Below are 13340 nucleotides of genomic sequence, written 5' to 3'. Positions count from 1 at the left end.
AATAACACAAGATTCCTCACATGCGGGGGCAATATGATGAGCCCATGAACCAATCTTATGGGTACCGCTTTCAATCTTATGGATCCTGTCACTTAAGATTAAGATTTTAAAATCCTACATAGGTAAGCACTAAATAGGTACAACAAAAAAAAATGAACCCTATATCCAGTTTACTATAGCTATAGATACGCTACTTGCACATCACAATCGGCTCAGCTGTGTCCTCACATGTGACATTACCGCCGCCCACAAGTCGTGTACAGAGTAGCCATACATCCGTATAACAAGCCTGAATCAACGGCCAGGCGAGAGTGGAGTGCAATCGTGCGTATATTTACTACCGAAGGGGGAATTGGGGAGAAACCGGGAGAGCACCCCCTCCCCTGCCGCGCGGGGTTCCCGGCGCGATCGAACCACAACCAAGGCGGTAGTGAACACGGTCGCTTCGGGGCGCGGCGCAGTATCAACCAGAAAATATTCAGACATGGAGCTCAAGGGGAAAGTAGCCCTCATCACCGGCGCCGCGGCCGGCATCGGCCTAGCTTACAGCCAGGAGCTGCTCAAACAGGGAGCCAAGGTAAGTCGCTCCGAGAAACGATGACCTAAGACTTCCTTTGCGCATGGCGTACTTCCTAAAGTAATTTTAAGTTCAAGGTAAATAACTGTTGAATGAAGTGTACTGGATATTCGCCAATATTGTCCGAGTGTCGTACTCTCGTGTGTAAGTGTAGAGAACGTGGATAATAATTGATAGCAAGGCGGATCACTCGAGTGCCGGCACTCATTTGTATTGATTTTTGCCGGCGCCCGGTCATTGGCGTGATTGTTTTCCTTTGAAGTTTCTTTGTGTCTGACGCATACCTACTGATATTTATTTACTTATTCATCCGTGCTAATTAACGACACTCGACTCCCTATTGTTTATCATTAACTTGATAGAAAGCTAATAAATAGGTATACAAACATGTTTTTATTTATATGGATTGACACGCCTCTGTAACTATTAGAGATTTATCGATATTAGTTTCCATCTATAGGTACCTACATACTTGAGATATTTATTGAACAGCATTCATTTTGATTCAATTTTACTTAGGCACATCGACGATAGTTAACGCATAAAAACATTATAAAAAGAAACGGCGTAAGAATCAAGTAAATACGTACAGCTCTAATTAGGTAAGCTGTTGGGTATGTATGTATTTTATAGAACTCTATACGATCACTCCATGCACCTGGATAAAAAGTAGCCTAGCCTTTCTCACTAAATGGGCTAAAACAGAAATATTTTTATACATCGCTTCGTAGTACCTAGGTATGTAAGACGAGCGCGTACCTACAAACAAAAAAGAACTAGCCAGCTTTTTAATTAACATAAATAAATAGATATACCTTGATATTTATTAGATTGCAGACTATAACCAAGCTCATCGCACTACCGATTTTTTTGATGCTTCAGTTTTTTTTACTTTTCATAACCGCTCGGAAAACGCAACAGCAGCCGCGTTGCGGTTGCGGGTTTGACTCCCGATAATTAAGTTTTGAAACCAACGTTTGCCATCCTTGGGGTTTCGGTGCATCTAAAGTTAGACTTTGGGTGCATCGTATCATGGTATCGGCATGTGATGCGGAGGAATGAAAGTCCTATTGTGAGGAAGGTGATGAGTATGAATGTGGACGGATATAGTGGAAGAGAACGACCAAAGAAACGATGGATGGATTGTGTGATAGTCGATATACGAAATCGAGTAAGAAATAATGTTACTTGAGAGATAACGGCAGAGAGAAGGTGAAAAAAGGTGAAAACATGCTGCGCCGACCCCAATTAAAATTCGGATAAAGGCAGGAGGATGATGATGATGATGGAATCACATTCGAGGACACGAATGGACTATCCCTTTTCCCTTACATTATTTCGCAGAAAAACTTTTGCTGTTTTTTTTCGATATTGCATTTCCCCCGCACTTCGCAGGTTTCGATATGCGATATCGATTCTGAAATCGGCGAGCAAGTGGTGGACGATTTGGGCAACAAGTATGGCCGCAAGAATGTGCTGTTCTGCCGCTGTGACGTCACTGACTATCCCCAGTATGAGGGTAAGTTTATGCAGTCGCGTGCATTTGAAATTTGAACTTAAAAGTAAAGGACTTTGATGATGTTTATCTGCTTGGGTATATCATGTGGGGTAATGAGTAGGAACGGGAAAGACCTAAGTTTATCGAATACCTACTTATTTAATTACATCGAGTATGTAGTCCCTCAAAAATAAATCTAGAGCGCGGAAGTTTCGTTGGTTCAATTCCCGGACGGAGCAAATACTTTATAGGTTTATATTATGTTAAAATATTGATTCGATCTGCTGAGATTTATGATATGAGACCAAGGTAGGTATATAATTTGTTTACATGTCATGTAAACAAATTATATACGGTTATATTTATGATCTTGCAAAAATAACTCCTATTTTTAATATCAGGCTCTCTGCCCTTGCCTCTGTTGGTTTTCTACGAATTCTATGTAGATTTGTAGCCCTTATAAAACTATTTCCTACCTACATTACAGAGGCATTCGAGATGACAATGGAAGTGTTCAACCGGCTGGACATAGTGATCAACAACGCGGGTGTAATGAACGACCGATTCTGGGAACTCGAAGTCGACGTCAATTTAGTAAGTTTGTTCTAATTATAGACCAATATTTATGTCTTTACTACGATATGTTTGTAGTGTAAGAGCGGAAGTCGCTTCCGGTGCTTTGTAAGTACTACAAATATAAAATATTAATTTTGTCGTGGGTTTAAACAATATTTAGTAAGATTTTATGCTACGGGTTAACTTATTCACATTATGATGAAGTGATGTAGTTACAATGTTTTACGATTCTACTACTAACCCTCTAGGTATCTACGTAGGAATAATGTCACGCAAATCCTCAAGGGAATAGGTAATTAAAAAAAAACCTACGGTAACAAATAACATCAATCATTATATTTCGCGTTTTTTGCACAGAATGGCGTGATACGCGGTACTCTGCTAGCGTATCGGTTCATGAGCAAGGACCGCGGCGGACAAGGGGGCACCATCGTGAACACTGCGTCAACTGCATTCACCAGGCCTCAAGTGTCCACGCCCATATACACAGCCACTAACTACGCTATCGTGGGACTCACTAGGGCTTATGGGGTAAGTAGCTTTTCTACAGACTTCTAACAAAGGAGGTTCTTCTTCATTGGACTGAGTTTAATTTTTGTCCGACCATTGCAGGGTCGACGGCCTTTCAGCTAAATATTTTTCCAAAATTGCGGATTGGCCCATTCTTTTTGTAATTTTGTTTCAAGGGGGTAATAACGACCACATCTAAGAGAGTCGTTAATTACTTATTAATACTGATAATTCACCGAATCAAAGAAAGTCGTTGATTTAGTTACTTATTGGTTCCAATAATTCATTCTAAACCATATTTTACTGTCTTCCAAAATTCTAAATTTATAACACCCTCGGTCTTTCTATCTTCACGAAAATAGCTCATTAAATGTGAAATTAGGAGCCACACATGAAGGGTTTTCCGAAAATAACTCCTTTTATAACGACTATTTTACCTAACCTTTTGCCCTTTAGGATCAATACCACGTGAACTTAACCGGGGTTCGGAGTATGGTGATTTGCCCGGGCCTGACTGACACAGGGCTTGTGAAGGAGATTCGCAAGCAACTGATGTCGTCAGAATATGAGGCTGCGTGGCAGAGGGATAATGCTACCTGCAAAATGCAAAGGTAAGACAGATTTATGAGAAGACAGAAATATTGAAATTTGAAATTAACTTTAAACGTAACAATCACATTTCCCTCAGCTATGCAGACAGTATAGTACCTACTAATAACGCAATTTACTATATAACCGCGAGCAGATGTTCCCTAGTCTAGTCTGTAGCTAAAGGCAAGTTCATTTTATGCAACGTTCAGGACCGCGGTAATTGCATTAACGTCTGCAGACTTATTAACTACCGTGGTCTGCGCGCCAACTCAAACATTTCATTTCCTTAAATTATCTACCTTTTTCTATCAACTTGATGTTTTCGTTTTTCTAATTACGAAGTTAAAGCTAAATACTTTTAAATCTATAGATAAGTGGCATAAATTCTAATTTGACATAATATTTTTTGGCGGCCATTATGCTTAGCAATTTTGGCGCGTAAAAATGACACCATAAACTTCTGTTTTCTAGCTCAGAGCACGTGGGCCGCTCGCTAGTGGAGATTTTGGCTAAAGGTCAAAGCGGTTCCGTCTGGATTGTGGACAACGGCACACCGGCACGAGAATGGCGCGGTTAAGCAACTACCGACGCCATTTATTTCACCTCATTATGCGTAACACACGCAAATTCCATTGTGAGACGATTTACGTAGATCGTGGATTGATCGTTGGTTAATATAGGCGGTTTTATGAACGCGGAAGAAAGTCTGGGCACGATACCCACTTAGTTTTGAAAGGTACTTTACCAATTTTTACACTTCCCATTTTTTTATCACAATGGAATCCTCGATATAATTTAATACTAAAGACACATTCAATAATATGGAAGTGAAATAACAGAATCTTATTGTGAATGTGCCTAGTATTTCTTTGTAAAATTACTCTTAAATTGAGGCGTACTTATAATGTAAGCTCAAAGATACGATAGTCTAGCAATACGCTTGGGATATACTTATGAATCAATTCGATAAAGTTGATAACTTTTCATGTATATGGTCGATACATAACACGTAAGGAATGGTCGTGGTTGTGTAAATATTTCGTTCTCCTAGTCGTAAAGCCTACTCGCGTAAGGCATTATATTTTTTAAGATAACTTTTAAAACAAAAATATTATGTAATATAATGTCGTACGTCGTGACATGTATCATGTAGGTACTTTCAATGTAATGAAAACTTATATTGTATACAAACAAGTATGTATTTTAATAAGCGCATACTTTGTATTTACCTGCTTTTAAATATTATATCAAGTAAGAAGACTTTGTTTATGTAAGGACAGCTCTGTTGTTTGGTTACCACTTTCTAAATAGTGGTGTATGTGTGGGTTATTTATGCAGGCGTCTGTACTTGTTGTCCTCCAAAGATTATGATAATTATGAATGATTGATTTTTGTAACGTTTTGTATGACATATTTGTTGATTTATTAGGCGACATTTGCCAATGCTTAAATTTATTTGCAATAAAATTGGAAATTTCGATAATATGGTGTTTTAAATAAAATTACCTTTTGGAAGATTTGTAGTAAAGTTATATTTTATATTGTTACAATCACCAGGTACAGCTTTTGAGTTACAGATTTTTACAAATATCAAATGTTTGTCAAGTTTATTTCAGATTTTTGCATGAAAAGGACTCGCAGATGAACACATGTAGGTAAAAGTTAATGATTCCAAATCAACTACAAGAAAATACAATAGTCCTTTTCGAGAACTGAATATTACAAGAATTTTATTGAATAAACATAGACTTTACTGTGTTGATATTGTGTAAAACAAGTAGTTGGCACGGGCGATCCGATCTGATACATGCTGGTGCCCTCAACACGTCTCCGTACACTGGCAGCAGTCCCCTCTATCACATTTATTTAGTACTAACTACAAATGAACGACAGTCAATAAACACTTTACATTTATAACATGCCGAGGCAGCCTCTAACCCACAATGATTTATATAATTACACATCAAACTTCTGGCCAGCAGGTAATAGAAACTAATTTATCCTCGCTTTAATTTACTAGCAGGACTGCTGCGGACTGTCGCATGTCATCGCAATTAATAAATAAAATGGAGGCGCAACGTCCATTCAAGACCTTTTAGTAGGTACATTAAATATATATGGTTTAAAACTAAATAGGCACAATTAATCATAACAGGTGAGGAGGAAAGCTTTATGAAAATATTTATAATTCATTGCATAAATAAATTGTGTCCTATGCAACTTTTTATTACATAGCCTCCCTGAAATTTACAAGTGGCATCTATCTCACTCACCGATAACATTGGCATTACACAAATGAGCCTAATATCCTCAGCTATTGGTCGACTTGTGACATTATACAATTCAATTTAGTTGATGCCAACATCCTGCCTAATTGCGTTATCGCTCACGACACTCCTATACTTACATTATACTAACAGTGAGCCGTCTTAGTGCCGACATTTTGTTCTGTCGCGCTCTTACGGGAAATTCCATCTTTATCCTTCCATTATATTGGATACAACACTATCACACCAAAACAATGTCCATCAACTTGAATCTGCACAACAATTAAACTTCCCGCAAAGACATTTACTTTTCAAATCAATACAAGACACTTCATCACCAAACTAACACTTTCCGTCACTTATCCATTTTTGAATAGTCCCTGCTGCGATAAAAAATTCTTTCGGTGTAGCGGACGCTCTCCATCAAATCCTACTTAGCTGTGGACAAAACAAAAGGCGATATGAAAATATGCCCAATAAATACCAAATACAAAAAAAAAACATTGGTTTAGTTTAGAATCACACTAAACACGTGGATGTAAGTAATCTTCCACGTAAAAGTATTCAACTATTTTTGATGAAACTTGACAGTACTATTAGCCTATACATGGGAACATCATACAGGTTACTGATGCAGATGCCGTCAATGATTCCCTTGGGATGTTAGTCAAACCCTGGAGAAATAGAAGAAAGAAGAACAAAAGTTATGTACCTACCTGCGGTGGGTGCGGGTTGGGGCTGCGCGGGCTGCGGCTGCGCGCTGGGCGCGGGCTGCACGCGGGGCCCGCGCGGGCCGCCACGCGGGCCGCCACGGGGCCCGCCGCGCATTGCGCGCCATCTGCCGTCGTCCGAGAAACTGTGCACGTAGTTACTGCAAGGAACACGTATTTAGATTATTTTTCAAGTAGTTAAGTATTAAATAGGGTGCTTCTAGATGTTGTCGAGAGTAATAAATGTTAATAGACATGGGTGGCTAATGGTGATTAATATTCAATCCATCTCTGCGTGAGAGGAGCCTGTAACCGGCAATGGGATGAGGAGGTTCAAGGTTGCAGGTATGTAACATATTATGCAGATATGAATTTCCTCAAGGCACATAGGCGTAGATTTCTAGTCTTCTTTACAAAGTAATCACTAGAAATTATGCCTAGACCCAAAAACCATTCCAAAAGACCACATACTGTCACCACAGTCACCCTTTTGACCACTATACCACCTTCTATCAACACCAATCTAAACTTTATCACATAAAATCTTCATAACTTTAAGGTAACTCACGCATACTGCTGGTGCTGCGGGTTGTGGTGGCGCCAGCCGCCGCGGCCGCGCCAGGCGCCGCGACGCGCGGACGCCACGCCGAACGTCTCCGAGTTCAGCTTGCGCTCCGTCCTCCAATCCGTTCGCTGGCTCCTACCCTTGGACCTGGAAATATTTTGATGGTTAAGTTCATGTTTTGGATGCAATAAAGATGAAATGAGTATATAAAGCCTAACTATCAGCTTCGCTGAAATAACTTTAGGAGTGAAAAGTTTTTAAGATATATATTAGAAAACTGAAGCGTTTGTTTTGCTTGATTAAGGTAAACTTACGAATCAGTGGGTAGATTAAAAAATTATTTCACTGTAAGATGTCCATGTATCAAAGAAGGCTGTACCTGTAGACTACTTTATATCCAAGAAGCACAAAGTAGTTCCAGTATATGATCAAATCTTAAAAATATAGCAAGAACATATTCAATCACTCACCTCTCAACAGCCTCGCAGGAGATGTTGTCAAAGAAACTCTTGTTCTTGTCATACCCTGTGTAACCATTCTGGTCTTCATCAACCTCCGGTTCACCAGCACCCGTCTCGTTTCCAGAGTCATCCTTCTTATCAACCTCACCCTGCGTTATAATAATTACTTCAGACTCCTGTGAGGTCCAGAAAGTAAAAAAATAATATTAAAAATTTTGACAAGTATAAAAAACAAAATAAAACAAAAAATAAAGATTGAAAGTGCCAATTGTGATAAATTGAAAATAATGTCGAAAGCGTGAGATTGTCGTAAAATAATATCTAGGGTTTGAAAACAAGTTGAAGAATGAATACAATATTCTAAAGATATTTTGCATTTTTTTGTGCAGCAGCACGCGAAATGTTATCGTCATAGTGATTTATGAGAATGATGAAAGGTATAATTAACATAAGCCGAAGAGTCCAAAATATTTGCGTCTAAGTTATTCAATACTGTTTAGGAATGTTTGTTTGAAAGTTTGTCTCAATAATCTAGTGACCTGAGGCACTATTAAAAATGTTTACAATCCAGATTCTAGTCAAATTTTTTATACAAACAAATAACTAAATCTAAATAATGCAAATCTTAACTATTCCCTTATCATAACAAAATTAATGTCGATAAAATATACATTATTTTATAGTTTACATCAAATTCTAAATACTTATTTACTACTCAACAAAATCAGAATTGTTAACTCATTATTGTGACAAAAAGTGCTCGCGACTACAACGGTTGATTGAGCGTGACGCACCATTCGCGGAAGGAAGGTAAATCGTAGCTCAGGTGTAGGAAATCAGTGCTACAGTTAAAACGCGACATTTTAGCTTTATTTAGGCCTATATTTAAATACGAAAACTTGGAGAAACCATAGCGCGTCTACCAAAAGGGGTGCAAAACAATGCCGTTATTTCTGCCCCAAAAATAACAACGTTTGAAAAAATATTTTTAGAATAATTTAACTTCACAAGAAAGCAAAACTTTTCAGGTTGCGAAAACAACGTAGATAGGTAGTATTTTCCCCTTTGCACATTACCATTGCGTAATAATTTCCTTCAATAACTTCAAATTGGACGTCACCAGTGATTGTGTAATTGCTTCAATTCACGCTCATATACACCCATTCGTTTAGGGACGTAATTGCCATGTAACATAATAAACTAGCTATGACATAATTGTGACGACGCGTGATTTCCAATCGTGATTAAACTCGTTGATTTTCGTCACAAAAATAATAATCTAATACCTACTATTCGCCTCCAACAATTTTTGAGTGATTCCCACAAGAATGAAACCATGTCATCTACTAAATGGGATCACAAAGTTACATAAACAGCATTGAATAACAGAACACATCATATTTGTTACATGCTGAATAGACATCACCTAAAATGTTTTGATGCAATGAAACGCGACTGAAAATTATCCATTAGAAAGGTATACCTTACCTCAACTTTCACCTCGCCGTCTGAGATCTTAGTCTTGGCCAATTGGCTGCGAAGCTCCTCAAATTCTGTGTTAGCTTGTTCAAAATCATAGTCTTTGTCGAACTTGAGGGTGTTCTTGTTTCTTGGAACGAAGCCGCGGCCGCGACCACGGGGCCGGCCCCGCCAGCCGCCGCGACCGTAGCCCTGCCCGGCGCCAGAGAAGTTACCTGGGGGACGAAGTAAGCTTTGTTATAGGGAATTGTGATTTGTTTGTGCTGAGTAGATGTAGAATTGTAGAGGAATAGAATAAAAATGAGTAAGAACACAATGAGAAATGTTTGCTGCTACCTTCAATAAAAAAATATACAATAAAAGACATTAGGTATATTTTTCGTGGGTCATCTGAAGAATTATTTGTTTAGTCATAACCTCATTACAATATAGACGTTTTCTGTTAGTCACAGGTGTGACTCGAATTATCCTTGATGAAATAAGTAGAAGGGAAATAACAAAAAATAATATGAGGGTATGCCAGAAAGTTTGTTAAAGCAAAAAAGGAATAATTAGAAAGGTCTGTCTTTCCTGTACAAGTCTCAACTGCACTCCTATAATATTTTATCAAAGAGAGAACACAACAGCAACTAACCAGACTGGTGATGATGATGTTGCTGCTGGTTTGAGGTCGCCTGGTTGTGCTGGTTATGCTGCATCTGCTGCTGTTGGTGCGGTTGCTGCTGATGCTGCTGCTGGTGTTGCTGCTGATGAGGCTGGTGGGCCCCCGGCGCGCCCCCGCTGGGGTAACGTTGGCGGTTGCGCGAGTTCGTGCGGTTGCGATTCGCGGGACCCTTTTGGGCCTGACCGTTGCTGCCACGTCGGCTGTCGCGTTGCTGGCTAGACCCACTAGCCACGGACCCGACCTATACACCGATTGCGTTGAGTCAATTGTTGTGTGTATTGTTTTAGTTGGTGGTACAGTTCATGCCAAACTTGATGATCCCCGCCGCTAGTTTAATTCTTGAAATGGTTTCTGCACAGGCCATATGCAAAGTTCGGTCAGTGGGTCGTCTTAGGGGCGGAGTTCTTCCCCGTCATAAAGTATGGCAAGAACTATTCAATGAAATGATGATCATAGTTTTAAGAAATGAGTGGAGAATGTTCAATTTGAATTAAAATTGTAAAACTATACAGACAAAACCAAAATAAGTGTGGGGTTGAAATCATAGAAATATCCGATTCTATTGAGCAGTAATAAACAATCGTAAAATTAAGGTCCCATTCGTGTAAAACAATATAATTTTTTGTTACGAAAATAAATTTCTACCTGAAGAACTAAATAAAATCAACTTTTGTATAGCAGTAAATATTCTTGTTGCGCTTGGTAACAAAGTAATTCAGGAATGCCCTCGCTTCAAAACATAAATTAAAATTCAAACCACTGCATTAATACACAAATAATATTTAAATGCAGGTCAAAACATAACAGTAATGTATACTAAACAGATTCTCCGGCTCATCATTTCCAAAAAATAATATTAGAAATGTAAGAGTTCTATTCTAACTGGGATATAAATAAATAAGCAACAATCGGTTCACTTGCCACATTTATTGTTTGCGAGTATATCCCTCCAGAATCTGCTGTTGTGGTCTATGGCAAGGCCGCATCCAGAAAAACATTTCAACATGTATTCATGGTTATTATTACTGCTTAATTAACTTAATGTATCGCCTACAACTAATTATCTTTAAAAATTGGGACTATTCATATCCTAATCCTGTCATTTAGCTAACGTATTGTAAGGTTTTATGTGTAAATGATATTGTAATTTTGACACGAATATTATTGGATAATTTGTGAACATACCTGCGTGCCCTGATCGGACGTGGGGCTCTTCCTGTGCGAGCCAACCGCGGGCGTACCCGAACGCGAAGCACTTTGTTGAGATCCTCCTCCAATGAGTTCAAGCATCGAACCTATAACACATTTCCTTGTACACAAAGCCTCAAATATAAAAGAAAAAAAAAATATACAAATTCTGCTCTATGCTAGGCTTGAAGCTTCTAATGACAAAATTGCATTTATTGTGGAAATTTTCACAAGCAACAGACCAAGGATGGATGAAAGAGAATGCATGTTGCGATTTTTTTTTGTTAATGGTTTAAAAATATATTTTTTTATGTTATTGTTTATTATGTTGATGCATGCATGTGGAACAGTTAAAATGCCATCACCCATCCTACTAGGATTATGGTATAAGGAACAGTTAAGTTAAATGTGATTGTTACTTAAATGTTAATGGGGTGAACAATAAACATAATAGGATTATTAAAATTCAAAGGGAAAACCTGTAGATTAATGGAAAATATTGGGAATAAGAATAATTAGTCTAGTTACAATATTACTTATTAGAATATTAGATTCCGATTAATAGGTAAACAGATAGAGAAGATAAATATGTGAACAGAGTTATTTTAAAAGTTATTAAATATATTTAATATTGCATGCAAAGTTATAGTTAAAGCACAGGAAGTTTATCATAACCAGATACTTCTAATTGCTAACCATAAACCATACAAAAGTAACCCTTAAAAGTTTTGAGTTAAACTAGAAGTTAGTTTTCAAAGTATCTGTTGATGACGCTGCAAAAATCGCAAAGTAGCATGTGTCGAAGCAGAAGCTAATATTATCCAAGAGCAAAAACCTTGGTCTTTCACTTGATTGGCGTGATGCGCCACTCCTGAGCCAATCGGACCCGCAGCCGGTGGGGGCTGGGGTGCCAGCTCCACTGAGGTTTGCGGAGACAACTCACTGGTCTTACTGAGCTGAGAATGGACACTTCCTTGGAAGCCCGACATCGGGTGGTACTGCGAGTACTGTGTCTGCCCCACCACTGGGTGATTGTACTGCCCCGCAAACTGGCCTGGTGCACTGCCTGCGCCAAGCGTTGGTGGCACAGACATCTGCATGATGGCAGGGTCATTGGGTAGTGAGGGCACATTGTTCAGCACGCGGATATCCTTGATGTCAGTCCCACGGAACAAGATGTAGTCATACACCTGGCTCTGAGGCGCAACTGGGTACTGCGTCTCTCTATCCTCCGTACCAAATGAGCGCACTGAAAGACAAACAGAATAAAATAAGTGTTCCAATAGGTCAAAGTTCCACATTAACTTTTTTTTTTCTGGTACCCACAATAAAAGAGAAAAAAAAATTGACACCAATTTTTGTGCTACATTTATGCTTGCTTTGACCATAGGGTAGATTATTTGAGTCTTATAATTATGCCAAATCTACAAAAGCATCTTGAATATGAGAAAAAATTGTATGTAGGTAGACAGAACTTTCGTAATAGCGTTCCCATCTTTTTAGTGGCAAAAGTGACGAAAAAATGCTAGGACAAAAATGGTGTACAGTAGTTAAATCGTCTGCAGACGAAAACAAAATTGTAGCATACATTCATAGACGATATTCAACGTCATCAATGTGAAACCGCGGTCACAGGCGACCCCAACAATTTCACTTTGAGGGTAGAAGAAAAACAATGTGTTACATTTTAATAAAAATCATGAAAAACTGTGGGGAAAAAGCCTAACAATATACATATTAGACGCTTTTCCAAACAATAAACAAAGATGGACATAATTCGGGAGGGAAAAAGAGAACAGCTTTCTAGAGAAGTCGATCGATGTTCCTACAAGAAAAAATCATTAACGCTAGAAAATACAGGAAGAAAACATCAAAATGCTGAAGATTAATGCCAATCAAGACCTTGTAATAAGATAACAGTATCCATTTGTCAACTTACCGCTAGCCAAAGCGATGGTACATTCCTGAGGATCGACGGTGAAAAGCCGGCCTTCGTAACGAATGTCTGCTTTAGATATTAGGCTTATCTTGGAGCCCAATTCAGGCATTGCTTGACTCATAATGTCACTTTGGAAATTACTAGCCGATGTTAAAGATTTTTAACGATATCGTCGACCATAGAAATACAGCCACCGAACAAAATGACTGACGGGAAGTTGGCAACAAGCGGTGCGTTTACAAACAGCTGTAATAAGTGGGGGGGAACTTCGTAAACGCACTATTTGCAAATTGGCTATGAAAAAAAGCAAAATTA

At 38.6% G+C, this 13340-nt stretch overlaps 2 protein-coding genes across 8 annotated transcripts; one reads left to right on the top strand and one right to left on the bottom strand.

Moving 5' to 3' along the window:
- Nucleotides 1-400: 400 nt before the first annotated feature.
- On the top strand, nt 401-5235 carry LOC110377971 (15-hydroxyprostaglandin dehydrogenase [NAD(+)]). The gene is made up of 6 exons (XM_021337036.3): nt 401-577; nt 1973-2096; nt 2563-2669; nt 3009-3182; nt 3618-3772; nt 4224-5235. Exons 1-6 carry the CDS (start codon nt 485-487, stop codon nt 4327-4329), a joined length of 759 nt encoding a protein of 252 aa, XP_021192711.1. The 5' UTR covers nt 401-484; the 3' UTR covers nt 4330-5235.
- Nucleotides 5236-5259: 24 nt separating this feature from the next.
- On the bottom strand, nt 5260-13260 carry LOC110377970 (protein LSM14 homolog car-1). 7 transcript variants are annotated; one of them, XM_049850885.2, is made up of 10 exons: nt 13026-13260; nt 11922-12335; nt 11084-11193; nt 10820-10867; nt 9869-10139; nt 9244-9449; nt 7765-7904; nt 7298-7441; nt 6736-6890; nt 5260-6457 (listed from the first exon to the last, which is right to left on the bottom strand). In XM_049850885.2, exons 1-10 carry the CDS (start codon nt 13144-13146, stop codon nt 6450-6452), a joined length of 1617 nt encoding a protein of 538 aa, XP_049706842.1. In that variant the 5' UTR covers nt 13147-13260; the 3' UTR covers nt 5260-6449. The 7 variants fall into 7 exon arrangements, with proteins under 7 accessions (XP_049706842.1, XP_049706841.1, XP_049706840.1 ...); XM_049850884.2 differs by having other exon boundaries at nt 6732-6890; nt 7765-7931; nt 13026-13259; XM_049850883.2 differs by having other exon boundaries at nt 7765-7931; nt 13026-13259.
- Nucleotides 13261-13340: the final 80 nt, after the last annotated feature.

This window comes from Helicoverpa armigera, chromosome 11, assembly GCF_030705265.1.
Source record: "Helicoverpa armigera isolate CAAS_96S chromosome 11, ASM3070526v1, whole genome shotgun sequence".
In the NCBI taxonomy this organism is placed as follows: domain Eukaryota; kingdom Metazoa; phylum Arthropoda; class Insecta; order Lepidoptera; family Noctuidae; genus Helicoverpa; species Helicoverpa armigera.
Note: the sequence above shows the minus strand (reverse complement) of the source record. Positions and strands in the feature narration are given on the sequence as shown.